The sequence below is a fragment of the Ovis aries genome, chromosome 17 (genome assembly GCF_016772045.2).
Source record: "Ovis aries strain OAR_USU_Benz2616 breed Rambouillet chromosome 17, ARS-UI_Ramb_v3.0, whole genome shotgun sequence".
Classification (NCBI taxonomy): Eukaryota; Metazoa; Chordata; class Mammalia; order Artiodactyla; family Bovidae; genus Ovis; species Ovis aries.
In genome coordinates this window covers 12,172,737-12,198,898 of record NC_056070.1, presented here as the reverse complement: position 1 = coordinate 12,198,898, position 26,162 = coordinate 12,172,737, and the positions used below count along the sequence as shown (strand labels likewise).

At 47.3% G+C, this 26,162-nt stretch overlaps 1 protein-coding gene across 1 annotated transcript; it reads left to right on the top strand.

Annotated features, from left to right (window-relative positions):
• REELD1 (reeler domain containing 1) lies at window positions 1–26,162 on the top strand. The gene is made up of 7 exons (XM_012097407.5): window positions 1–5,259; window positions 7,523–7,741; window positions 10,363–10,585; window positions 13,693–13,856; window positions 17,453–17,786; window positions 20,395–20,458; window positions 21,275–26,162. The coding sequence occupies exons 1-7, from the start codon at window positions 5,178–5,180 to the stop codon at window positions 21,878–21,880; spliced, it is 1,692 nt and encodes a 563-aa protein (XP_011952797.2). The 5' UTR covers window positions 1–5,177; the 3' UTR covers window positions 21,881–26,162.

The following is a 26,162-nucleotide window of genomic DNA, read 5'->3' as shown; positions in this document are numbered from 1 at the left end:
TAAAAAAGGGACAAAAGTTATTAATAAGTTACCAAAGGCACATTCTCCATATCTCCCTTTCAGAGACCTCTAAAAATGAAGAAAATGTCCCGGGACGGACTGGGCTGGTGAACTCGGCCGGTCCTTCCTCTCTGAGGGTTCCGTGGAGGTTGAGAAACACTCTTCCAAGGCTGCTGTAGAACCTGGAGGGATGAGGTGGTGTGGCTGCGGTCACCATCTCGTGGCGGACTTGGTCCACGTCGTCCTAAGACGTTTGTCGTCCTAACTAGCCCATTCTGTGCCTTCATGGCTAAAATAAAACTAAATGTATGTATAATTTTCTAGTTGGAAGAAATCTGAGGGACCATTTAATTCAAGGCTTTTATTTTATACCAGCGGCAACCCAGAGAAGCGAAGTGAATTACCAAAGGACACAGAGCTGTTGATTTAAAACCATAAAACCCACAGGAAAGAGACTTTTCCTGTGTGTGACATGAATGTAACTGTTCCAGTTGGAGAGTCAGGGGATGTCAACGTAACTATTTAGTCACAATGTATCAAGTCCAGCCAAATTGCTAGTGTGAAATGACTCTAGTAGATTTAAGCAAAAAGCAATGTTTTCTCGGTTTCCTTGAGCACCCAGATCAAAATGGGGATTAGAATGCCCACGGAGCCTGGACTGATAGATGCCCTCTTTCTCACCTCCACTTCGGTTCTTATTTCCTGGCAATCACACCCTCTCAAGCCTCCGCCGCCCCAGGGCCACATGTCACGAAATCTCCCCTCTCTGTGAACCAGCTCCATCCTCTCTGTAGCTCAGCCCACTATTTCTCCTTTCCCAAACAGGCCTTTGAGCCCTTCCTTTGGGTTCTACCGGTTACTGTCTATCACCTCGTTGAAACCTCGCAAGAGAACTTGCCTGAGACTTTAGTGGATAAGACTCTGAGCTCCCAATGCAGTTCGATCCCTAATCAGGGAACTAAGATCCTTCACATTGCAACTAAGTCCCCATGACACAGCTAGTGAGCCCGGAGGCCACAACTAAAGAAGCCTGCAATGAAGAGCCTCCGTGCCGCCAGGAAGACTTGGTGCAATCCCCACAAAAGAAACCTCACAAGAACATGGCGATATGCGTGCAAGAATGATGTGCGTGCTAAGTTGCTTCCGTCGAGTCTGACTCTTTGTGACCCTATGGACTGTAGCCCACCAGGCTCCTCTCTCCAGGCAAGAATACTGGAGTGGGTTGCCATTGCCTTCTCCAGGGAATCTTCCCAACCCAGGGATTGAACCTGTGTCTCCTGCAGCTCCTGCACTGCAGGCGGATTCTTTACCACTGGGCCACCCTGGTGTCACAAAAATGACAGCTGTCCTCATGTTTAAATGAGGCTACACAGGCAGTCGGTGCAGAGCTGTGGGGAAAAACCACTTCTATCACTGCTGGGAAGCTCTGGGACCTTTAGCAAGTTAGACACACGAGCTGTTTCCCAAGATAAAATGTGAAAACAGAAGGTGCTCCTGGTGGCTTCAGTACTGATTTGCCTACTGTCTGGAGTGGCACAGGGGACGCCGTCAGCTCAGTAGAGGCTGTGGGTGTGGCAGGCAAGGAAGATCATGCCTCCTGGTTTCCAACAAAACGATCAGCCTGGGTGAAGAGCAGGATTATTTGTGGAGCCACCTGTGTGCTCTTCAGCTGTTTCCCTCCCCTTCTCTAACTGGGGTGGAGAAGGAAATGGCAACCCACTCCAGTGTTCCTGCCTGGAGAATCCCAGGGATGGGGGAGCCTGGTGGGCTGCCGTCTATGGGGTCTCACAGAGTCGGACACGACTGAAGTGACTTAGCAGCAGCAGCAGCTCTAACCGGGGGAATGGTCTCTTGACAATCATACATCAGGGGCGTTTTCATTATGGGGCCAAAGCAGAAGTGTTGGCACATGACCCCTCTCTCTGTGGTGGGTAGATTATGCCAGGCGACCCGAGCGGGTGCAGGGGCGGGAGGCTGTGGTGGGGAGAGGGGAGAGCCGGTTGTCCCCAAACTAGGAAGGGAGCAGAGAGGGCTGGGGAAGAAAGTGGCCACTCCCTCTCTTTCCCAGCATCAGACATCTGTGCCCCACTCATGTGGGACCTGGTGAAGCCAGGAGAATTTCAAAGGGCAAAAGCTATGCAATGTGTCGGGGGAGGTCCAGGCCAGCTCTCAGGTGACCTTGTAAGCTCGGAAAACCAGGATAATGAAGGTGATGGGAGGCCCTCACCCTAGTTTTCTGGGCCCCTCAGACTCTTTTCTGACTTAACAGAAGATTGAGACTTCCTCCCTCCTGGTGGGACGGAGGCTGGGAGGAGCCAGATTCTACGAGTGTGGCTTCCCCAGCACAGGGAACACTGGAGTCCTGGCCGAGGAAGCCAGCCTCCCCTGCTGTCCGCAGAGCAGAGGGTCTCACTTAGACTTGCTGAGACCACTTGAGCAACTTGGACCCCAAACCGACATGATGGGGCTGGACCTGCAGTCTCTGAACTGATGCTTTGACCGCGGAGTCATTCATTTCATTCGGACTGGCTGGAGTGGAGATGAGGCCTCTAATGGTCCACCTGCTACTCTCTCTGGAACCCTCGCCCCATGTTGCCCTGCACTGTCCATGCTCGGAGTCTCTCTAGGACATCCTGCATTTATTTTTTTAATTAAAATTTTTATTGAAGGATAATTTATATATTGCATATAGTTGATTTTCTGCTGTACAACAAAGTGATTCAGTTGTATGTTCTCCAGGCAAGGATACACTGCAGTGGCTTCCTATATGTATATACTCATAGATGGGATTCCCAGATAGCTCAGTGGTAAAGAATCTGCCTGCCAAAGCAGAGACTAGGGTTTAATCCCTGGGTGGGGAAGATCCCCTGGAGAAGGAAATGGCAACCCACTCCAGACTCTTGGCTGGAAAAATCCCGTGGACGGAGGAGCCTGGCAGGCTCCATTGGGTCCATATAGTCCATAGGGTCGCAAGGAGTTGGATACGACTGAGGACACAGGCACGCATATACATGTATGGGTGTGTGTGTATATATGTTCTTTTCATATTCTCTTCTATTATGGTTTATTATAGGATATTGAGGGCTTCCCAGGTGGTGCTAGTGATAAAGAACCTGCCTGCCAATGCAGGAGACGCATAAGCTCTAGAAAGATACTGAGTTCCCACAGAATGAAGCTCATGATTCCTTTATGGTATCCCACTTGTCGTTTGCCTAGTAGTTAACTTACGTATATTGGGCTTCCTTGGTGGTTCCAATGTAAAGGATCTGCCTGCACTGCAGGAGACCCAGGTTTGATCTCTGGGTCGTGAAGATACCCTGGAGAAGGGAATGGCTACCCACTCCAGTATTGTTGTCTGGAGAATTCCATGGACAGAGGAGCCTGGCAGGCTAGAGTCGGACATGATTAAGTGACTAACACTTCACTTCTTGTGTATGTTAGTCATGTCATTTTTTCCTTATTCTCTTTTTTTAATGTACATACAGTAAAATGCACTTTTTGGTGCACAGTCTGTGGGTTTAAATTATGGTTGTGTAACTATGACCATGATCCTCTCAGGTTCACATATTTCCATCCCCCAAGAGGTTCTCTGGTGCGGCCCTTTGGCGTCACTTCTCCCCACAGCCCCAGCCTCTGGCACCAACTGACCTATTCCTCTTCTATAATTTTGCCTTTTTCAGGATATTATATAAACAGATTCATACACTCTGCAGCCTTGTGAGTCTCCTCCATTTGGCTGTATCTATTGCTCTGGATTTGTGTTTGAGCCATCTTTGTTTTTGCCTATAAATGTGTGGAGATGTGAGTTTGATCCCTGTGTTGGACAGGTCCCCTGGAGGAGGGCATGGCAACCCACTCCAGTGTCCTTGCCTGGAGAATCCCATGGACAGAGGAGCCTGGCGGGGTGCAGTCCATGGGGTCACAAAGAGTTGGACACAACTGAGTGTGTGAGCACACACACAAGCACAAAGTGCCTAACACAAAGGAAGCGTTCACATACCCATGTTCATGACGCTCGGAGTGAGTCCAAAGTCCTTGCAGAAGCCTGACTCTTAACAAACTTCCAGGTGGGTTGGGTCCTCTAAGAGGCTTGGTGGTGATTTTTCAACTCAGTGTTTCCCTGACTTGCCTGGTCACAAGAATCTCCTGCCTCCTGGTGTGTAATAAAAATACAGGTTTCCAGAACTCCATCCTGTACAGTCCGACTTCACGGGTCTGGAAAGAAACCTGGGGGATCTGTAACAGTGCTTCTCCAACTACGCTCATGTCAGAACCACCTCAGCCATAGACCACTCAGTTCCACCCCAGAGCTGCTTTTTCAGTGGGTCTGGAGTGGGGTCCAGGAACCTACACTTCCAGCAGGCTCCCAGGTGGTGCTCTGGGAATCCCACATTGAGAACCACTGATCCATACTACTACCAAGTCGCGTCAGTCGTGTCCGACTCTGTGCAACCCCATAGACGGCAGCCCACCAGGCTCCCCCATCCCTGGGATTCTCCAGGCAAGAACACTGGAGTGGGTTGCCATTTCCTTCTCCAAAGCATGAAAGTAAAAAGGGAAAGTGAAGTCGCTGAGTCGTGTCCGACTCTTTGCTACCCCGTGGACCGCAGCCCACCAGGCTCCTCTGTCCATGGGATTTTCCAGGCAGGAGCACTGGAGTGGGTGCCACTGCCTTCTCCGACTGATCCATGGCTCTGCACTATTATCAAGGGTCTTGGGTGATTCTTGTTTGCATGTGCCTGGGTGAATCCCAGCTTCAGTACAATTGATGGGAAAGGAGTATGCTATGTGGGACTTCTTGGTCCCAAACATTGCACTCTGGCCACGCCCTCAATCCCATTTCACCCGGTACACCTTCTTCAGCCTATGTTAACTCAGAAGCAGAGATCTCTGGGTTTGTTTGATTGGATCATTCTCCCCTAGGCAAGGGGCTCCTGCTGAAGATTCCAAAGGAAGTTGTGTGCAAAACCAGTCCCAGCTCTTTCCAGATCTTCACACAGGCTTGAGCAATGTTGACGTGGAAACTGTACCTGAGGATGTGTATGTGACCTTAGGGGAAAACCAATGCGATTAAGTAAGGCTGGATTTGGACTCCAAGGGACAGTTCCTGGGGACGCTGAGGATTAGCAGTAACAGCTGTTGTCCTGCCCATTCGAGGAGAAACTGAAGGGAGAAGAATGAACTTGTTTAAAGGATGTGTCTGTGCAGCTCTGGGAGGGGAAACTGTTCCATCAAGCCTCAAGGAAAATGTGTTCCTAGGTAAGTGGATGCTTTTCTGGTTCAGATAGACAAGGTGCTGATGGGCAAGACATTTTAAGATCAAAAGAGGAGAAGGATGAAGTGTATGGTTTTGGCCCTGATCTGCGGAACCTGGTACTCACCCTGCCTCCACCATAGACATTTGTTTTTGGTCTGCCTCTGTGGGAACAAGACCACCTTCTGCCAACAACAGAGTCTCCTAGGGTGTTGTCTATGTAAAGGCTTGCTGTCTTTCAGAAGGGCCCTGAGTCCCCTCAGCTGAGAAGATACTTTTACAGCTCCTTGTTCATCATCTTCTAATGTGTCTGGAAATCTGTAGGAATGGCCCTTGGTGGTGCAGGGATTTTGACTTTTACTTTCTTATGGAGAACAAACCTAGCAGAGAAAGGCATTGTCTTATGGACTCTTAGGACAATTCTAAGAAAGACCATACTCTTTTCTATAGAAAGACCACAATTCTATATAGACCATACTCTGCACCCCCTGTGTCTGGTCAGTGTAAGGGATGGTGAAACTGATGGTTTAAAGAAAGGATGGTAGTAGATGACACTTGATGATTTGGTTGTTTGGATTACCTCCTTAGTCTCCTGATTTCATAGCTAATTCCACTAAATGTTTACATTTTATTTTTACCTTTTAAAGCCAGCCTATTCAAATGAAGAACTGTTGTTGCTTTGCATTGCTCTTTAGATCACAGTATTAAAAGAACTTTTATGTGCACAGAACTATAAAAACAAGCAGCTATATTATAAAAAATGCCTGCTAGCCCTGAATCTTTATTCAGAGAACTTTTCATCTGTCTTACTTGCTATTCCTCACTTTATTTTCACCTGTGAACTTCTTTGACAGTCAACTTTTAATTCTTTCTGTTGATGGGCATTCATGGTATAAACAAAAATATTTACTCTATAAATGTTATTTTTGCCCAAATATTTCATTCTACTCCTGAGCCAGTTTTGTGTGTGTATGTGTGTGTGTGTGTGTTTCCTCACTATACTTGCTGCTGCTGCTAAGTCGATTCAGTCGTGTCCGACTCTGTGCGACCCCATAGACGGCAGCCCACCAGGCTCCTCTGTCCCTGGGATTCTCCAGGCAAGAACACTGGAGTAGGTTGCCATTTTCTTCTCCAATGCATGAAAGTGAAAAGTGAAAGTGAAGTTGCTCAGTCGTGCCTGACACTTAGTGACCTTATGGACTGCAGCCTACCAGGCTCCTTCGTCCATGGGATTTTCCAGGCAAGAGTACTGGAGTAGGTTGCCATTAGCAAGGCATAAAATGGATGGGCTTGGGTATAACTTTTTTTGCTCATCTTCTCTGTAAAAAAGGAGTGAACTATCTAAAACTTGTCAATAGGAGAAAAGACAGGAGCTATCAAAGCATTGCAAATTTAACAGTCTCCCTAAATAATTGATAGTTGGCAGAAGATTTGGAGCATTTAACTCTGTAATTTGCAATTAGAGAGATAAGATGCTAAACCAAGCCACCATATGCCAGGCTGCCTGCCCATATTGGAACATCGGGAGTCTCACTTCAGCTATAATATATTACAGCTCACATTGTCCTTGGCTATCAGGCAGTTTGTAAGAAGTTCACTTTAGGATTCAAACATTTTCTAGTCTTATTTCTTTGATGTAATTAGCATAGCCTCTCTTTAAAAAGAGGCATTCTTACAAAAAAAATTACAAGAAGAGAGTTTAAAAAAAAAGGGTTTAGAAATGAAGCACTTCCTATAGTCTGGCACATCTTTTTTTTATTTTTTCTTGCAGTTTCCTTTTTTCACATTTAAACTTTAATTTAGTTGATTTTTTTTTTTTTTTTTTTAGTTAACAAGTTGCTCTAACTGTATTTACTGGTCATTCCCACATTGATTTTTTTATATGCTATTTTAAAGAGATATTCTTTTTTTAAAAAAATGAAGTATAATTGATGTACAGGGTTGTGTTAGTTTCGGGTACACAGCAGAGTGATTCAGATGTATCTATGTATTCTTATTCAGATTATTTTCCCTTGTAGGTTATTCCAAAAAGTTGAGTACACTTCCCGGTGCTATTGTAGTAGGCCCTTGTTGGGCGTCTATTTTCTGTGTAGTAATGTGGCACGTCTTGTTTTGATCTTGAGCACTTGCAATCTGGGAAGGGGGCACCAAAGGTATCTCAGGGATAAAGGCAGTGTGGGATTCAGTCAGGTCAGGCACAGTCAGAAAGACATCACCTCCCTTTCCTAAAGAGCATCTGGATTGAAGCTGCTGTTCCTTGTGACGCAGGAGAGGGCAGGATGGGGGTGCCTGCCGCCCTCACAGGCTGGGCCTGTGCCGCCCTCTGCCTGGTGCCCGGCTCCTCCGCCTTTTCCCACGGGGCTGGCGCGGCGGCCTGTGCGGACATGCGACCCAAGCACATTCCAGCCCGGACTCAGAGCCCCGGGACCCACCACATCACCGTCCTCACCGGCAGCTCTTCCTACTCACCGGGTGCCACGGTTTCAGGTAGGTGTGGGAGAGGCTTTGAGAGACCCCCCCCGACTCCCACCAGGAGCCCCAAGGTCCTAGTGACAAATTCCAAGTTGTGTTTGTCCAAGGCAGGAGTTTCCTGGGCTATATACTTTGGTTTAATCCTAAGAAGAAATTATGTACCCAAGAAAGCATGAAACATTTATGGTCTTTTTTTTTTTTTTAGTTTATTTTTTTTACTGAAGTATGGTTGATTTACAATGTGATATTAATTTATGCTGTACAGTAAAGTGACTCAGGTCTATGTGTATACACATTCTTTTTAATATTCTTTTCCATTATGGTTTATCTCAGGCTACTGAATACAGTTCCTGTGCTATCTGGCAGGACCTGGTTGTTTATCCATCCTGTATGTACTAGCTTGCATCTGCTAACCCCCAACTCCCAGCCCACCCCTCCCCTGCCCGCCTGCCCCTGGCAACCGCAAGTCTGATCTCTACGTCTGTGAGTCTGTTTGACAGTTCCATTTGTGCTCTGTTAGATTCTGCATGGAAGCGATGTCATGAGGTATTTGTCTTTCTCTTTCTGACTTACTGCTGGAGAAGGGACAGGCTACCCACTCTGGTATTTTGGGGCTTCCCTGGTGGCTCAGCTGGTAAAGAATCCGCCTGTAATGTGGGAGACCTGGGTTCGATCCCTGGGTTGGGAAGATCCCCTGGAGAAGGGAAAGGCTCCCCACTCCAGTATTCTGGCCTGGAGAATTCCATGGACTGTATAAATCATGGGGTCTCCCAGAGTCTGACATGACTAAGCAACTTTCACTTTCACTTATTCAGTATGATGGTCTCTCAGTTCAGTCAGTTCAGTCGCTCAGTCGTGTCCGACTCTTTGCGACCCCATGAATTGCAGCACGCCAGGCCTCCCTGTCCATCACCAACTCCTGGAGTTCACTCAAACTCACGTCCATCGAGTCAGTGATGCCATCCAGCCATCTCATCCTCGGTCGTCCCCTTCTCCTCCTGCCCCCAATCCCTCCCAGCATTAAAGTCTTTTCCAATGTGTCAACTCTTCGCATGAGGTGGCCAAAGTACTGGAGTTTCAGCTTTAGTATCATTCCTTCCAAAGAACACCCAGGGTTGATCTCTAGTTGCAGCCATAAATCATGATATACTTGCATCAGTAAAATCACATAACTAATCTCATACTGATATTAATCTTTAGAGTACAAGAGGGTACAAATGGCCTTATAAAATTTTTTTGTGTTTATTGTAAGATATAAATATAGTTACCCTGAACAAATGCCTCATATCAAATATGTATGAGAAACAGACTTTTTTCCTCCTTATTTAAAACTAAAGTTATTTGAGGGGTGAAAAGAGCATTTCCTGCTATTTTAGTTCAGATGCCTAGAAAAGCAGAGTGAGAACTTGCGTACAGGTGGTTTATTTGGGATATGACCCAAGAAGCATTGATGAAAAAGAGAGAATGGGGTGATAGGGAAGAAAGAAACACTAATATGGGGCGTGAAATAGAGTGGGTTGCTGCTGTGGGAAACACACTGGGATCCAAATCCAGTGACGGCCCTTTGAGAAACCACGTGATACACAGTTCTGAATCGTCCCTCAGGAGGATGGAGGAAGGGGAGTCAGTGATTGAGGATCGTCTCCCAGGGGTACGCTTTCCACCACCCACCCCATCCCCTCCCGACACACAGACACACACTTCGGAATCACTCCTGCCTACCTTGGGCCAAGCTCCTTGGTGCTAGCTGGAAGAAAGCAGCAAAGAAAGTCACTGATGTTGAAGATGGTAGCTCAGTGTAGACAGGACACTGTTTAGCCACAGGGAACTCAAGCACATCAGTGCTGTTGGCTTTGCTCTCTTTAGATGGGAATTAGAGGTGATAAATGGAAATAAAATTGATTCTCCTTCTATGGTTTTATCCAATCATGTTGTTCTATTGGTTAGTGTGGGAATTTAAAAAAGCACATAAAATATTATCAAGGTACTCCCTCAAAGAGTTGCATGGTTTACAGTCCTGGCACTTCTGAATGAGTGTCCTGGTTTTTCTGTTGTGCTATCAATACTGGTTATACTTACACATTTTGAAACTTGTTAATAAGATAGGTATAAAGTAGTGTCTCATTTATAATTGTTTTAACCATTGTGATTGAGCCTGTCTTATTTTCTGTCTCTGTTGGTAATTTTCAGTTTGGTCATCTTTTTTGTTAATTCACTATAACTCTTTGTATATTTGCCTGTTTTATCTTGCAGATATCTTTCTCAGTTTATCCCTTGTGTTCTGATTTCTTCTATGTTGAGAATTTTTAAAAATCAGTTTTTTTTCCATTATGGCTACTGAGGTTGCTCAGAGACACTCCTAATTCCAATAGTAAAAGCAAAAACCAAAAAAACAGTAAAAAGCCAAACCATTGTTTCTAGTTCTTTTGTGTTTCATTTTTACATGTCTTTGTTCCAAACAGAATTTATTTGGGGTGTGAAATAGCACGTCAACCTTTTTTCTCCCCCCTAATGAATTGTTTACTTTCTGGGGACTGGACTGGTCCTAAGCTTTTTGTTTTGAAAAATACTCCTATAAAGTCACCTACTGCTGCTCCTTCCAGGATGTTGACCTTGACAGACGTTTTCTGTTGCAGTGGCCGTGAGGAGCAGCCGTGATTTCATGGGCTTCCTACTCCAGGCCCGAAGAGTGTCTGATCATCAGATAGCTGGCTCTTTTGTCTTCATTCCTCCTCATGCCAAACTGATAACTTGCTTGGAAGAGGCTGACACAGTCACCCACGCGGACAAGTCCCGGAAGAGAAACCTGTCATTCAAGTGGCAGGCCCCTGCCCAGCCCGTGGGGAACATCAGGTTCTTGTAAGAGAGTTAAGTGCTGGGTCTCGGTAACTGAACTTCCACTATGAAGGGAGGGGACTTCACACACTTCCTTGGTTCCTGCCTCCCCACTCCCCTTCCCCGCACCTTATAATAAGGACAGGGTCACTGGGACTGCCCTTAGTAGAGTCTATATAGGTGATGAGTTTTTAAAAAAATTGCCCGCAACTCCATTCTGTGTGATTATCCGTGGTCTAGGAGTGTGTGCTGTCCCTTGTTCCTGGGCACAGATGTACCTTGGCCAATCTCTCCAGAAAATTCTCACTAGGAGGCAAAAGAGCTGCAGGTGGCCAAGTACAGAGAGAGTCCAGAGACAGGCAGGCAGACAGTGGACGCCTGCCGGGCCCGGGAGAACTGCTGACAGCTCTGTGCCTCAGCTTCTTGTCCACCACGTGGGTGTGATCTTGACAACTCCCGCCTTGTGGGGTTGTGTAAGGTCGAAGAGCCAACGTGTGCCAAGTGCGTGAACCAGTTCTTGGCAACCATCAGCTTTATACAAACAGCATCACTCCTCAAAGCGAGATACTGGCGTTGTCCTTCTTTTCAAACATTCACAGGTCCCAAGAAAGTGAATTTGTTTGATTGGGTTTGGTTTTTAGAGGAGGGTTTGTGGCTCCATGGGAAAGAATCGCTGCCAATCCAGGAGACACAGGTTCGATCCTTGGGTTGGGTAGATTCCTTGGAGGAGGAAACAGCAACCCACTCCAGTATTCTTGCCAAGAAAGTCCCACGGACAGAGGAGCCTGACGGGCTGCAGTCCATGGGGCCGCAGTCCATGGTCGGACACGACAGAGCTCACTCGGTGGTGCTGGTCCTCGTCCTCCTTGGGTTCTTTCCCCCACACCCTTATGTGCAGAAGAGGAGGACGTGCCGGAGGGTGGGGGCATCCAGACCCCAGGCTTCCCCTGAAGGCTGTCCCCTCGGCACTAGGGAATGTGAGCGATGAGGTGTGTGGCCCCCACCCATCAGGGCCCCTTTTCCATCCCTGCCTGGTGCCCTAACACAGAGAGCAGGACAAACAAGGAGGAAAACACCCGTGCCCTGATGACTCTGATCACCAGGAAAGGCCAGAACCCACCTGACTGTTGGAGTAACTGGCCCCTGCCAGGACTTTGGTTCCAGTTCAAGGTTGTGTATGAAACCCTTGAAAGTGAAAGTGAAAGTGAAGTCGCTCAGTCGTGTCCGACGCTTTGCGATCCCGTGGACTGTAGCCCTCCAGGCTCCTCCGTTCATGGGATTCTCCAGGCAAGAATACTGGAGTGGGCTGCCATATCCTTCCCCAGGGGATCTTCCCGACCCAGGGATCAGACCCAGGTCTCCCGCATTGCAGGCAGACGCTTTAAACTCTGAGCCACCAATGGTCTGTACAATTACTTTTATTTCTCAAAGCCCTTCCATTTCTAGTTTTTAATTTTTTTTTTTTTGCTTTTCATGTATTACTTTATTTTTTAAATTAATTTTTTTTGGAGTATAGTTGCTTTACAATGTTGTTATTTCCTGCTGTATAGGAAACCGAATCAGCTATATGTATACATATATACATATGTATATGTTGGATTCCCAGCTCTTTTTCAGATTTTCTACCCATTTAGGTGACCGCAGAGCATGTTCCCTGTGCTATGCAGTAGGCTCTCATTAGTTATCTGTTTTATACACAGTACCAATAGTGTATACATGTCAACCCCAATCTTCCTCTACTTTTAGTCTTGCCATAGTAGCTTCTCTGTGCAGGAGTGGGAGTAGATCAGAAGCCACGATCTCCACGGACAGGGAAAGGCGCTGCACCACTTATCAGATGCGTCTCTGGGTCCCCACATGCCGTCACCCCAGGGTCCTTCCCCACCATAACATCGACGCGTTGACCCTTCCACCTGCCCACTCTCTGGGTGACTTCAGCCAAATTCATCACATTTTTATGATTGTCTTCTGAATACTTACAGTGAGAAAAATGGTACTTGCCCATAATCCCTGCTTTGGTGAAATTTGGGGAAGGATGAATAAGGTCAAGTCCGTACAGATGGTTTTTACTGAAGAGAGGCATTATGTATTCAAAGTATTGTTTAGACTATGAATGATTTATCTCTCATTTTCAATTACAACTCCGATAGGATTGTACCATTGTATAACAGAATTATAAAATTTTCAGTGAGCAGTGTAATTCAATTCACAACACACAGTCATGGTGAATGAGCACAGTTGAAGATGAAGCCTTTGGAGTTCAGTTCAGTCAGTTCAGTTCAGTTCAGTCGCTCAGTCATGTCCCAACTCTTTGCGATCCCATGGACTGCACCATGCCAGGCTTCCCTGTCCATCACCAGCTCCCACAGCTTGCTCAAACTCATGGCCATCGAGCCAGTGATGCCATCCAACCATCTCATCATCCTCTGTCATCCCCTTCTCCTCCTGCCTTCAATCTTTCCCAGCATCAGGGTCTTTTCCGGTGAGTCAGTTCTTTGTATCAGGTGGCCACAGTATTGGAGTTTCAGCTTCAACATCAGTCCTTCCAGTGTATATTCAGGACTGATTTCCTTTAGGATGGACTGGTTGGATCTCCTTGCAGTCCAAGGGACTCTCAAGAGTCTTCTCCAACACCACAGTTCAGAAGCATCAATTCTTCAGCGCTCAGCTTCCTTTATAGAGCAACTCTCACATCCATACATGACTACTGGAAAAACCATAGCTTTGACTAGATGGACCTTTGTTGGCAAAATAATGTCTCTGCTTGTTAATATGCTGTCTAGGTTTGTCATAGCTTTTCTTCCAAGGAGCAAGCATCTTTTAATTTCAGTTCTAGACCGAAATTCTAGAAGTTCTGGAAGGGCAGTTCTAGAAGGTACTTTTTAGTCAAAATGATTCTTAATGATTATATTTATTCAGGAGAGTAAATGATTTGTACCTGTTGTCTCCTATTTTAATTATGTACTGCTGTTGAGCTTTTGTTTCTAAAAAGAATGAAGTCGCCCAAGGGAGTAACACGGTCATGTAATTCTTTACCTTTTTGTTTGTTCTCTCCTTTCTATTTAGGATGGCCCGAGGTATGACTTAGGGAAGACCAAATCCTCTAATCACTCTGCTTTCTTTTTCTACAGTTTGTCTGTAGTCCAGTCATATTTCGTTTACTGGGTGAAGATTGAATCATCTGTCGTGTCTCAACAGACACACAGTAGAGCCCATTCGGACAGCCACGTGGAGCCTGGCTCACCGATGCCAGCCTCTGGGCAGAGGCTGGAGGACATGGAAGGAACCATCCCAGGTACTGCTTCCTGCTGCACTCATCAGCCTGGTTGGCAGCGTTATTTTCACTGTGCCTTACTTTCACTTAAAAGTGGCTCCTGCCAGTTTCCAGTTCCGGGGGCATAAGTTATAGAGAGCTGTCTTGGGAGTGTCAGCAGTTCCTGGGACATGATCACACAGCTGTGGGTTGGGGTTGGGGGGATTGCTTGCAAGTTCAGGGTTCACTGCAATGAACACAGTTTGTCCCACTCAACCTCACAGATGAAGCTGGGCCCCGGAGCGCTGCACTTGAGCTGCAAAATCAAAAAATAGCCACACACCTCCTCCCACACCCCTCACCCGACCTAATCAATTTCCACAGTATTTTACCCATTTTCCCTGGACCCCTGAGACTAAATGGGGAGCACCAGAAATAATCCTTTCTTTTTCTTTTTTAAATAAAACCTCATCCAATTTTGATCGTTACTTTCTGAGGTAGGTAGATGGCTCTTTGCAGCTTGTGTTGGAGAACAGAATCAGGCTGTTGTAATGGCAATGGATTTTTTTCCAGGCTTACCACGTGACTTCAGATTCGACTGGCCCATGAACTTCAGAAAAAAAAAAAAACAACAACCAACAACAAATAAAAATAGACAAAAAAAAAAAAAAAAACCCACAACACCTAAGCAGCTAGAGAATGTCTGACCTACCTGAAGATTCCTGGTGAAATGGAATTTATTTTCATTATTTATTTCTAGTTAAGTGCTCTGAACAGGTGCTTTCATAAAGGCATCCAATGGCTTGTACAGAAGATCCAACCTTTAAACCATTTGATCCCATCTTTCTATATTCTTTCTTTTATTCTGGGCTAACATGATAAGGCCAGCACATGATTTGAATCCTTGACTTTGCTAGTCCAGCAGATCCAGGATGAGAGGCAACCCAGGGCCACCCTCTGCCTATGACCAAAACCTTTGTCTTCCCCCCACTGCCCTGCACAGCTCCTCCAACCTCTCCACCTAGATGCTCCTAAAAGCAGAGAGAAGCTCTCAGGGTCTGAGAGGGTGGCTTTAAGAAGACCCTGCAAACCCAACATGGGTTTGAAGTCTCCTGTATCACGTTATCAATCACACAAATGTTGCATTTGGATCCCAAGCATGGGTGGGGATCCCTGGTGGCTCAGATGGTCAAGAATCTGCCTGCAATGCAGGAGACCTGGGTTCAATCCCTGGGTCAGGAAGATCCCTTGGAGAAGGGAATGACTACCCATTCCAGTATTCGTACCTGGAGAATTCCATGGACAGAGGAGCTTGACGGGTTACAGTCCTTGGGGTTGCAGAGAGTCAGACATGACTGAGTGACTAACATGTTTGTTTGAAGATGAATAGGAGTGAAAGTGAGGCTTCAGGAAGACGGGTCCTGTTGATTCTGCAAAGTCTTTCTGATGGGTGACCCTGCTGGGCACCTTTTCCCCAGGGGCTGGCAGACTCCAGTCTGAGCAGCTGCGGGGTCAACACTTCAAGTTGCTCAAACTCCTTCCCTCTGCTCCTGCCTGTTATCCAACCCATTCCTCTACACAAACCTCAGTGCTTCCCAAAGCAAAAACGTGTGTGTGTGTGTGTGTGTGTGTGTGTGTGTGTGTGTGTGTGTGTGTGTACACGCACATGCATTGGGAGAGGTGTCATCTAACAAAGTGGACTAAACTGCTTTAACTGTAAGAGGACTTCAGAAGGTAAATGGGAATGATGAGTTTTCCCATGGGAAGATAGCATATTGTGTTTCTCAAACTTATTTTCCAGCAGGGCCTGGGGACTCTTTAGGGTCCTATATCTGACCCCACTGGGCATGACCTACTTTTATGTCTCCATGTTTGCCTCCTGACATTTCCTTAAACGGAACTGCTCCTCATGATGAACTGTTTACCTTCCAAGCGGCAGTTCCGATGTCTCCTTTGATCCTTTGTGAACCTTTCCAGCTTGCTTCTTGGTAGGCAAATGTAATTGCTTTCTTTAGCTCTGGTATTAAAGCTCTGACCACACTGTGATTTATAAGGTTGGGTGGGCAGGAGTCTGTCCTCGTAGGTTTTGAGTTCAGAAGCAACAGTTAGCAACCTGCACCATCATTTCTGCATCCCCAGCTCCCGGAACAAGGCCCAGCATGCAGTGGGTCTGCAGGAAGCATCTGAGTGCATTCAGAGTTCAGGCAGAAGCTGAAAGTGTCGTGATTTTTGCTAACTTCTGTGCGTCTGGGTACGCTTTATTTTTCACTTCAGTCTCCCTATTTTTGAGTAATAAAGGCATAAGAACAAAGTGTCACAGTTTTTTTGTGATTGTTGTTCGATCCAACCCAGTTAGAGCCCTGGCCAGGGAAACTTCTGCCAGCACTCACTTTGTCAACAGCTTCGTGGTCGCCCTGCTGACCACGTGGTGAACGCGTAGTCCACTTTGCATTTGAACCAGGCCCTGTGCTCCACGCCTCTACATCAGTGATTGCACTTTCCCCCGTCAGCAGTTCTACGCCCCATATACTATTATTGGTCTCATTTTACAAAAGAAGAAACTGACACTCCAGAGGCCTTAGCCTGTTCAGGGTATTCAGGAATTGGCAGAGTAAAGAGCTGAACCCAGACAATGACTCCAAAACCTGTGCCTGGCTGTTTGCTGCCCTGTTTCCGATGCTCTGGGCTGTTATGTCCACTCATCACAGATGGGAGAGGAGACAGGGGAGGGCAGTGATCCCGCCTCTGTCAGTAGCAGGGGCTGGAGTCCCTGTCATCATGGGGGAATCTTTTAGCATTAATCCCACGGCAAGAAAGACCTAGAGCTTCAAAAGGAAATCTGGTTTTTGTAGAATCCCACCTTTTTTCTTAGCAAGGAGCAGTTTGGGGCAGAAGTAAGAAAACAGAGTGATCACCGTGGTTTCTATTTTCTCTGATTGGTGACTGTTAAGAACGCACAAGCCCAGGGGCTTCCCCGTAGTCTAGGGGCTAAGACTCCAGGCTCCCAATTTTGGGGGTCTGGGTTTGATCCCTGGTCAGGGAACTAGATCCCACATGCCACAACTAAGTGTTTGAATGCTGCAACTAAGGCCCGAAGCAGTCAAATAAATAAATGTTTTGTGTGCATTTTTTTTTTTTTTTGAAGATGCACAAGCCCAGAAGGGCTAGGAGCTTACTCTTAAAAACAAACAAACAAACAAGAAAAGCTGTGTGCTTAGTCAGGGGTTTCTATTGCTGCTTAGTCAGGGGTTTCTATCACTGAGCATCATGATCATTTTGTGAGTGCTAATTCGCTTCCGCCGTGTCCAACTCTATGTTACCCTGGACTGTAGCCCGCCAGGCTCCTCTGTCCATGGGATTCTCCAGGCAAGAACACTGGAGCTGATCGCCATGTCTTGCTCCAGGAGACCTTCTTGACCCAGGGATCGAACCCCCATCTCTTACGTCTCCTGCATCGGCAGGCGGGTTCTTTACCACTAAGGCCACCTGGGATGCTCCAGACGATCTTTAGTTGATGCTTTTGAGTGGCTCACACTTGACAGTCTGTCCTCAGGCACTTCAAGGACTCGGGCATTCAGGCCATGGTCCTAGCTGTGTGCTAATCGACACAAGGATGATTTCTCCCTCTTTCTTCACAGTGTCTCTGGGCCTCCACTTGGCCCCCAGTCTCCCCATCACTCTTCTTCAGCGGCGCACAGATGTCTCTGCTGCGGCTGTAACTGGAGCTGGAGAAGAGGACAGCTCAGGTCCTGCTCCTACCAGTGTTTGGGTGGCAGAGTTGCTCGGGGCTGCAGAGACTCCATTCCAAGCGTCTTCACACACAGCTGCTGCAGTCAGTGATGGCCGTCACCCCAGCAGGGACAGCAGCCCCGCCCTGGAACCATCCCTGGATGTCCGGGGTCTGGAGAGGCTTGTAGCCCTCAGGGACTTCTCCACAGAGAGCTTCGCTTCCGGCTTCAGCACCTGCCACAGGTGACTGATCAGGGGGTAGGCCATTCGGGACAGGTGGTGGGGTGAAGCCAAACACGAGGGTGCCAAGGAAACGCAGCCTTCCTGCTCAGACAGGAGAAGATCTCAACCGTATTTACCCTTAAGTGCATGAGAAGTGCTCGTTGTGGAAGGGCTGGGTAGGTAGATTATCTTGGGACACTGTGCTGTTTTGGCTGACGTCTCTGAGATGCTGCTATAAATAAAATATAAATGTAGGTTACTTATTTAGATACGTAAAATTATAAGTATATAATATATAAATATCGGAGAAGGCAATGGCACCCCACTCCAGTACTCTTGCCTGGAAAATCCCATGGACGGAGGAGCCTGGCAGGCTGCAGTCCATGGGGTCGCTGAGAGTCTGGCACGACTGAGCGACTTCACTTTCCCTTTTCACTTTCATTCATTGGAGAAGGAAATGGCAACCCACTCCAGTACTCTTGCCTGGAGAATCCCAGGGACAGAGGAGCCTGGTAGGCTGCCATCTATGGGGTCGCACAGAGTCAGACACGACTGAGGCGACTTAGCAGCAGCAATATATAAATATGAAGTATATAAACCAATAAAAGGATTCAGTGGGTCTTCGCTGCCATCCTCACTCACCTCCCTCTCCATTCCCTCTCCAGCCCCCCAACTGCAAACTCCAGTGTTTCCAAGAAATATAATGTTATCCGTATACATGACTGTGATAGGAAGCATAGCTTTTTGATTATCATACTAAGTGAATTAAGTCAGACAGAGGAAGACAAATATCATATGATATTGCTTATACGTGGAATCTGAAAAAAGTAATATAAACAAACTTATTTACAAGACAGAAACAAATTCACAGACTTAGAAAATGAATTTATGGTTACCAGGGGTGAGGGATGAGGAGAGGGACAGATTGGGATTTTGGGATTGACATGTACACACTGCTGTATTTAAAACAGATAACCCACAAGGACCTATTATATTGCACAGGGGACTCTACTCAATATTTTGTAATAAACTAAATGGGAAAAGACTTTGAAAAGGACTAGATAGATGTATAGCTGAATCACTCTGCTGCGCATCTGAAACTAACACAACGCTGTTGATGACAGACTCTGTTCTGTGCTGTGCTTAGTTGCTCAGTCGTGTCTAACTCTCTTGGACCCCAGGGACTGTAGCCTGCCAGGCTCCTGGGGATTCTCCAGGCAAGAACAGTGGAGTGGGTTGTCATGCCCTCTTCTGGGGGATCTTCCCAACCCAGAGATAGAACCCAGGTGTCCCACATTGCAGGTGGATTCTTTACCGTCTGAGCCACCAGGACTACTGGAGTGGGTAGCCTATCCCTTCTCCAGAGGATCTTCCCAACCCAGGAACTGAACCAGAGTCTCCTGCATTGCAGGCAGATTCTTTACCAGCTGAGCCACAAGGGAAGCCCAAGAATACTGGAGTGGGTAGCCTATCCCTTCTCCACCGGATCTTCCCAACCCAGGAATCGAACTGGGGTCTCCTGCATTGCAGGCAGATCCTTTACCAGCTGAGCTACCAGGGAAGCCTATTTTTTTTTTTTATTTTTTTAATTTTAAAATCTTTAATTCTTACATGCGTTCCCAAACATGACCCCCCCTCCCACCTCCCTCCCCACAACATCTCTCTGGGTCATCCCCATGCACCAGCCCCAAGCATGCTGCACCCTACGTCAGACATGGACTGGCGATTCAATTCTTACATGATAGTATACATGTTAGAATTCCCATTCTCCCAAATCATCCCACCCTCTCCCTCTCCCTCTGAGTCCAAAAGTCCATTATACACATCTGTGTCTTTTTTCCTGTCTTGCATACAGGGTCGTCATTGCCATCTTCCTAAATTCCATATATATGTGTTAGTATACTGTATTGGTGTTTTTCTTTCTGGCTTACTTCACTCTGTATAATTGGCTCCAGTTTCATCCATCTCATCAGAACTGAATTAATGGCCTCTCAGTTCAGGTCAGTCGCTCAGTCGTGTCCAACTCTTTGCGACCCCATGAATCGCAGCATGCCAGGCCTCCCTGTCCATCACCAACTCCCGGAGTTCACTCAGACTCACGTCCATCGAGTCAGTGATGCCATCCAGCCATCTCATCCTCTGTCATCCCCTTCTCCTACCCCCAATCCCTCCCAGCATCAGAGTCTTTTCCAATGAGTCAACTCTTCGCATGAGGTGGCCAAAGTACTGGAGTTTCAGCTTTAGCATCATTCCTTCCAAAGAAATCCCAGGGCTGATCTTCAGAATGGACTGGTTGGATCTCCTTGCAGTCCAAGGGACTCTCAAGAGTCTTCTCCAACATCACAGTTCAATAATGGACTCTACTCCAATACAAAATAAAAATTAAGATAAACAATTAAGTAAATTTCTAAAGGAAAAAACAATAAAACATGGAGGCAAAGTAGGTAGGCAGGAAGAGAGATAAAATAAGATTAGTCATGAAGCGATAATTTTTGAACATGGGTGGTACATATCTGGGCGTTCATTGTATTATTCTACATTTTTGTTCTGAAGATTTTTATGATAAAAGGTAAGGAAAAAACCCAAATACTTAGTGACTCCTTCTCGGCTCTTTTTCTCTTCCTTTTAGGACTCAGAATGATCCAAGCTTTGATTCACTAGAAACTTGTCTGCCCTCAGATAGGGATGAACAGGTAACAGCCACGTTTTACACAGGCAGTGAGTATGATATTTTTGATCCCAGAGTGGGAAGTTCTACACTGGGTGATCGTAGCTATTAGACTAGTAACCAAGATCGGTGAGAAGGAGGCCAGGGTGTGATATATACACAGCATTTTTTTCCTCAATCAATACCAGCCTTTCCATTATCCACAGTGTCTCTGAAGTTATTGGCAATTACAGAAACTGGTGGTTTTCATGATATGTTTTCCCACTTAGCTTTGGTTAATAATTCCTCTCTCCTCTTCCCCCACCGTCTCCTTTATAACATTGGCCTCAAAATACCATGTATGGTCCCAGAGGTTAGATCAATGGGCAGTATAAAATATACATGCTCAGTGATTTACTATTCCTTTGAAGTCTTAAAAGGAACACAAAATAAAACATGGTATAATATCCTTACTCAAATTTATAGGAACCTACAGCAAGCTTCAGTGGTCCCTTTTGCAGGGGTCTTCGCATGAAAAGACACACTCAGAGCTTTCAGCCGTTGGAGATGATGGTCACCCATATTGTCCTGGACCCTCTAATAGGACCCTGTGTTATTCCTGTAACTGGCCTCCATGCTGTCTTGGGGGGGTTTCCACTAGTCTCCTTGTGCCCATCAATAACAAGTGCATATTTATCTGCTTGGGTGTTTTCTTCTGAGCTCTTTAAAGAGCAGGCGTGAGGCTGGGTTTTTAGCTGCTGCCTGGGGTTCTTTAAGGAACTTGGGGTAGTTGCAAAGCTCAATCACTGCTTGGGGGGAAGACTAGCTCTTCTGATTTTTCTTTTTCCTTTTGCTTTTCTAGGACAAGACGGAGGCCTCTAATAGGACAGTGATGAGGCCTCCTTTGTACACTGTCCATCTCCCCCACCCTCACCTCTGGTCCTCCGGGGCACTCACTGGACATGGGGCCGGGGCAGCCCACCCAACTCCTGCCCTCCACACCTCTGCCACCTTCAGGCCCACCACCGCTGATGGCCAGTTAGAGGCATCCAGACCCTCTGCCAGCTTCCTGCCTCGGTCAAAGCACAAGGAGCGCGCAGTGGAGGAGGGCAGTGGAGTGGCTGGGGTGGGAGACCCCAGGAAGACCAACCCAAGACCTGAGCTCGGGCAGGATGGAGCCAGGGCCCCGTGGGGGATCCAGCTCGGGACTCCGCAGCTGGGCCTCCTGCTCTGCCTCTTGGCCGTGCTGGGCGTGGCCGTGGTTGTCGGCCTTCGTCACCTGCACACCCAGTATTGCCGCAGGCAGATGGAAGTGTCCCTTTGTGAGCCTGCCAGGGATGCGGTTGCCACAGGTGACGATGGTGAGATCGTGTACGTCCAGAGAATTGGAGACAACAGTTTTGTTTTCGTCGAAGGGGAATGCAACTGGATTGCTCCCTCTGTGAGCAGCAAGAAAACAGTCCTCTGAGAAAGTCGTGGTCCCAGGCCTCTCTGGGTTCCCCTTGACCCTGTAGAGAGTCTCAGCCAGAACAGACCTACTGAGCATAGTCGATGAGGACAGCGATCCACTGTGCGCCCACCTCCCACCCCTGTCAGGGAGCAGTTAGTAGAGCACAAGGACAGTTTTCAACAGAGGGAATTCTTCCCCAGCTTTGTTGTCTTAACATCTGTAATTTGGCTGCCTTTTTTTTAGTTCTCGCAATTAGACGTTCTGTTTGAAGACTTAAACCCAACACAATGAATATTGTATAACCTGCTCATTAACTAGACTCCCGTGGCCGCCGCGCTTCCTCCATTGCCTTAAGGAACCCGCAGAAATAGAACTTCTGTCCCTCCTCAGCATTGTCAGCCTCATCACCTCTAACTCTTTGAAAAAAGTAGTAAGGGTGGAGTCGTGTCTCTTTCAGCCCTCCCTTTGCCTCGCCAAGCCACCCCCCAGAGAAGTCTTGTTTTTCCAAACTAGAGTTCAAAGTTGGCTCTGATGTCGTCGACTGGGTGAGTGCAAAGGTATTTTGCCTTCCAGGAAACTCAGACATGTGGCAAATCTGCCGTGGAAACTGGTCAAAGGCAAGGAAGATTTTAGAGAGTTTGATTGCCACATCGGTGGGGAAATATACATGCAATACGAAGCCTTAAACCCGAGAGAGGGGTAAGCAAACCGCCTCTTCAGGTGTAAATGGATCTGAGATCTCCCATCCATTTACACTTGATGAGAGACTAAGTATCCCACCAACTAGCAGACTTCTTGCCTTTGCCAAAGGTCAGGCTGAAAAACAAATGATAATACCAGTGCAGTTTTAAGAGCCTTTATCTGTCTAAGAAAGCATGATGGACGGAGACCATTGTGACTTTATGAAGATCACTCTGATGTAGCAAGAGTTCCATAGATACCAGATGGGTTCGAATATAACTCTTGAATATGGTCACCTAATATAACACATGAGAATTAGCTGCCTTTTCAGAGGTAAACCTACTACAGCGTCAAGGTCCATTTTAATGTGGAAACCAAAGCACTATAAATTTGGAAATGATATTTCCTGATTGAGTAGCTAAGTTGTGTAGGTTGTGCCAAGAACTGTACATATATTTTCACATTGAGCTCCTACAATAACTTCATGAGGAAGAAGTTCAGTAATTTGCTGAAGAGAAAGAGACATTCGTGACACTGCAACTCAATAACAAAAACATTAAAAAAATAAAAATCAGGTGTGTAGGAAAGGGCTACTTCTGTGTTTCCAGCCTGTTAGCTCACTGGGCATCAGCTCCGAGTCTATCCTCCCAGATTCTAGCGCAGGCACATCTGTCCCTTGGCTTCAGGCAAGTACCTTAACGGGCACACGGAGACCTAGGGGCACGTAAGTGTGCTTAGTCGCTGAGTCCTGTCTGACTCTTTGCGACTCCATGGACTGTAGTTGGCCAGGCTCCTCTGTGCATGGGATTCTCCAGGCCAGAACAGTAGGGTGGGTAGCCATTCCCTTCTCCAGAAGATCTTCCCGACCCAGAAGCTGAACCCTTGTCTCCTGCATTGCAGGCAGATTGTTTACTGTCGGAGCCAGCAGGGAAGAGGCCTAGATGGTTGTGTCCATAAATGGAGATGTTCTAGAAATGCTGTGGAGAGAGACACCCATGGGGACCACAGAAATCCATCCCACATACCCCCACCCTCCCCAGAGATGCCCTGTCCCCAAGATTCAGATGAGACATCTCACTAGCAGAGAGCTCCCATCTTGCTAGCGGAAAGCTCCCATCTCACGGAGCGCTCCCATCTGACTAGGGGGGAGCTCCCATCTCACTAGCCATCTCACTAGCAGGGAGCTCCCATCTCACTAGTGGAAAGCTCCCATCTCGCTAGCGGGGAGCTCCCATCTCACTAGTGGAAAGCTCCCATCTCGCTAGTGGGGAGCTCCCATCTCACTGGTGAGGAGCTCCCATCTCACTGGTGGGGAGCTCCCATCTCGCTAGTGGAAAGCTCCCATCTCGCTAGCGGAAAGCTCCCATCTCACTAGTGGAGAGCTCCCATCTCGCTAGTGGAAAGCTCCCATCTCGCCAGCGGGGAGCTCCCATCTCACTAGCCATCTCACTAGCGGGGAGCTCCCATCTCACTAGTGGAAAGCTCCCATCTCACTAGTGGAGAGCTCCCATCTCACTAGTGGAGAGCTCCCATCTCACTAGCGGAGAGCTCCCATCTCGCTAGCGGGGAGCTCCCATCTCACTAGTGGGGAGCTCCCATCTGGCCACGTCACATCAGAGCCAGGTGCGTCACATATACACTGCCTTCCAGATCTTTCCTGTCTGAGAGGATATCATCCTGTGGAAATAGGCTGTTTTGCTTCTCCTTACTATGAAATGAACTACCCTTTAACTCAGTGCTTTGAAACAGTGCCTACCGCTGATGGTCTCACATGGTGCTGGGGTTGCCTGGGCTCAGCTGGGCAGTTCTGCTCGGAGTGCGGTCCAATGGGCTGGAATATCCCAGGTGACTCACGCGGGGGCTGGCACTTCGTGCTGGGTCCATTGATAAGTGTGGGAAACAGTTTGCTTCTCTGTTTTGTGGCTTCCTACTGCCTGATGGCTGGGTTCCCAGAGGGCATGTCCCAGGCTGACAAAATCAGAAGCTGGACTCTTGGAAGGCCTGGCCTGGGAAGTTACATGATTGCACTCCTGTCGTGTTCTGGTGGCCACAGCAGGTCACAGCGATCCACAGCCCTCATTCTTCCAAGGGAAGGGCAACAGATTTCCACTTTTCAAAGGGAGAAGTGAAAAGAGGAGTTGAAGATGTGTTTAACTCACTGCATCGCCGGTTAGACTGCTGACCTGCCACAGGGCTGGCATAGGAGGACAGTCTGCTCATCTCCAGGAGATGCCGTGGGTCACCCTCCCTTCAAAGCCTCAAAGGGGCTAAGGGAAGTCTCCAGGTTTTAGGGTTTGTTTTTTGGCTGTGCCTTGAGGTTTGCAGGATCTTAGTTTCCCAAGCGGGGATTGAACCCAGGCCCACTGCAGTGAAAGTGCAGAATCCTAACCACTGGATTGCCAGGAATTCCCCAGGCTCTAGGGTTTAGGAACCTCTTCTTCCCTGGCTGGGAACCCCACGTCAGGCACACGAGTGAATGTGCCCAAGAGTCGGCCAGACCTCTGAGCCTCTGCTTCCTCATCGGGGATCAATGGATCACAGAACGATTTACCTCTTCTGGCTGCTGTGAAGACTAAACGCCTGTTAAGCACTGAGCCGTCTCTAACTAATCAACTTGCTATTGTTATTAAGGTCGTTCTGCGGCTGCAGCACTATCTTTAAACCTAGTCCATTTAAAGGAATCCTGTGGCCACCCAAACCGTGATTCCGATCCAGGACAACTCCTCCCCCCGCGGCCCCGCTGCCCCGGCCCAGCCGATGGTGGGATCCCTGCCTAGGCTGTCACAGCAGCCACTGGCCACAGTTCCTGTGGGGGGGGGGGGGCGGGCGGCGGGCAGACATTATTTCTGAGGCATTCTGAGTAAACTCTCTTCTTGGCAAAGGTGGCTGGAGTCTCCAGGCCTGAAGTCAGGACACATAAAACCCCTGTGTCGCAGTGATCTTGAAGGTCCTCTAAGCCTGACTCCAGAGGAGAGGAGAGAGTAGGAAGTGTTGACTTAACCTGAAGCCACTAACTAGAGCTCAAAGCAAGCCCCGAAAAGTTAGGCGAGGACTCCAATGCAGCATCTTTAAAAATAGCCTTTTTTGTTTTGTGGGAACAGCTACAGAATTGTTCAGCCAACCACTTCTTGGAGGAGAAGGAGGTTTGGAGCTAAACACACATTTCAGGGAGAATAACAGAAAAGCCATTGCTGAAAACTCTATTTTAACAAATGGTTTTACATCTATTGTGCTAATTCCATAATCACAGATCAGGAGGAGGGGTGGATCTTAACCTTTTTACATCCACAGACTATTGCTGATATCTCTGATTAATTTCTCCCCTTGGATACAATGATTTTGGAAAATCACAACTTGACGCTTAACCGTAGCCTGGCTGAGCTTGCTCGCTGTCAAGGCTGTCTGGATTAATTTGCTGTTACAATGTTTGTTTTCTTTTTTAGAAAAATTCTAATTAACAACAACAAAAAAAATGGGTCAACAAGCCAGTAAATATTTAAACAAGTGTCACGTTTTATTTGAAAAGTTGTCTGAAAAGAGCTGGCAAATTATGAATAAATTATAGATAGCATACCCTCTCCCAGTCTTGGACTTCCAGTATTAAAAAGAGATCCCAGTC

Excerpts from the sequence above, each read along its gene's own strand:
- REELD1 (XM_012097407.5), top strand. The coding sequence starts at position 5,178 with ATGAACTTGTTTAAAGGATGTGTCTGTGCAGCTCTGGGAGGGGAAACT. Across the intron at positions 5,260-7,522 it reads CAAGGAAAATGTGTTCCTAG|GAGAGGGCAGGATGGGGGTG; the intron begins GTAAGTGGATGC and ends CTTGTGACGCAG. Across the intron at positions 7,742-10,362 it reads ACCGGGTGCCACGGTTTCAG|TGGCCGTGAGGAGCAGCCGT; the intron begins GTAGGTGTGGGA and ends TTTCTGTTGCAG.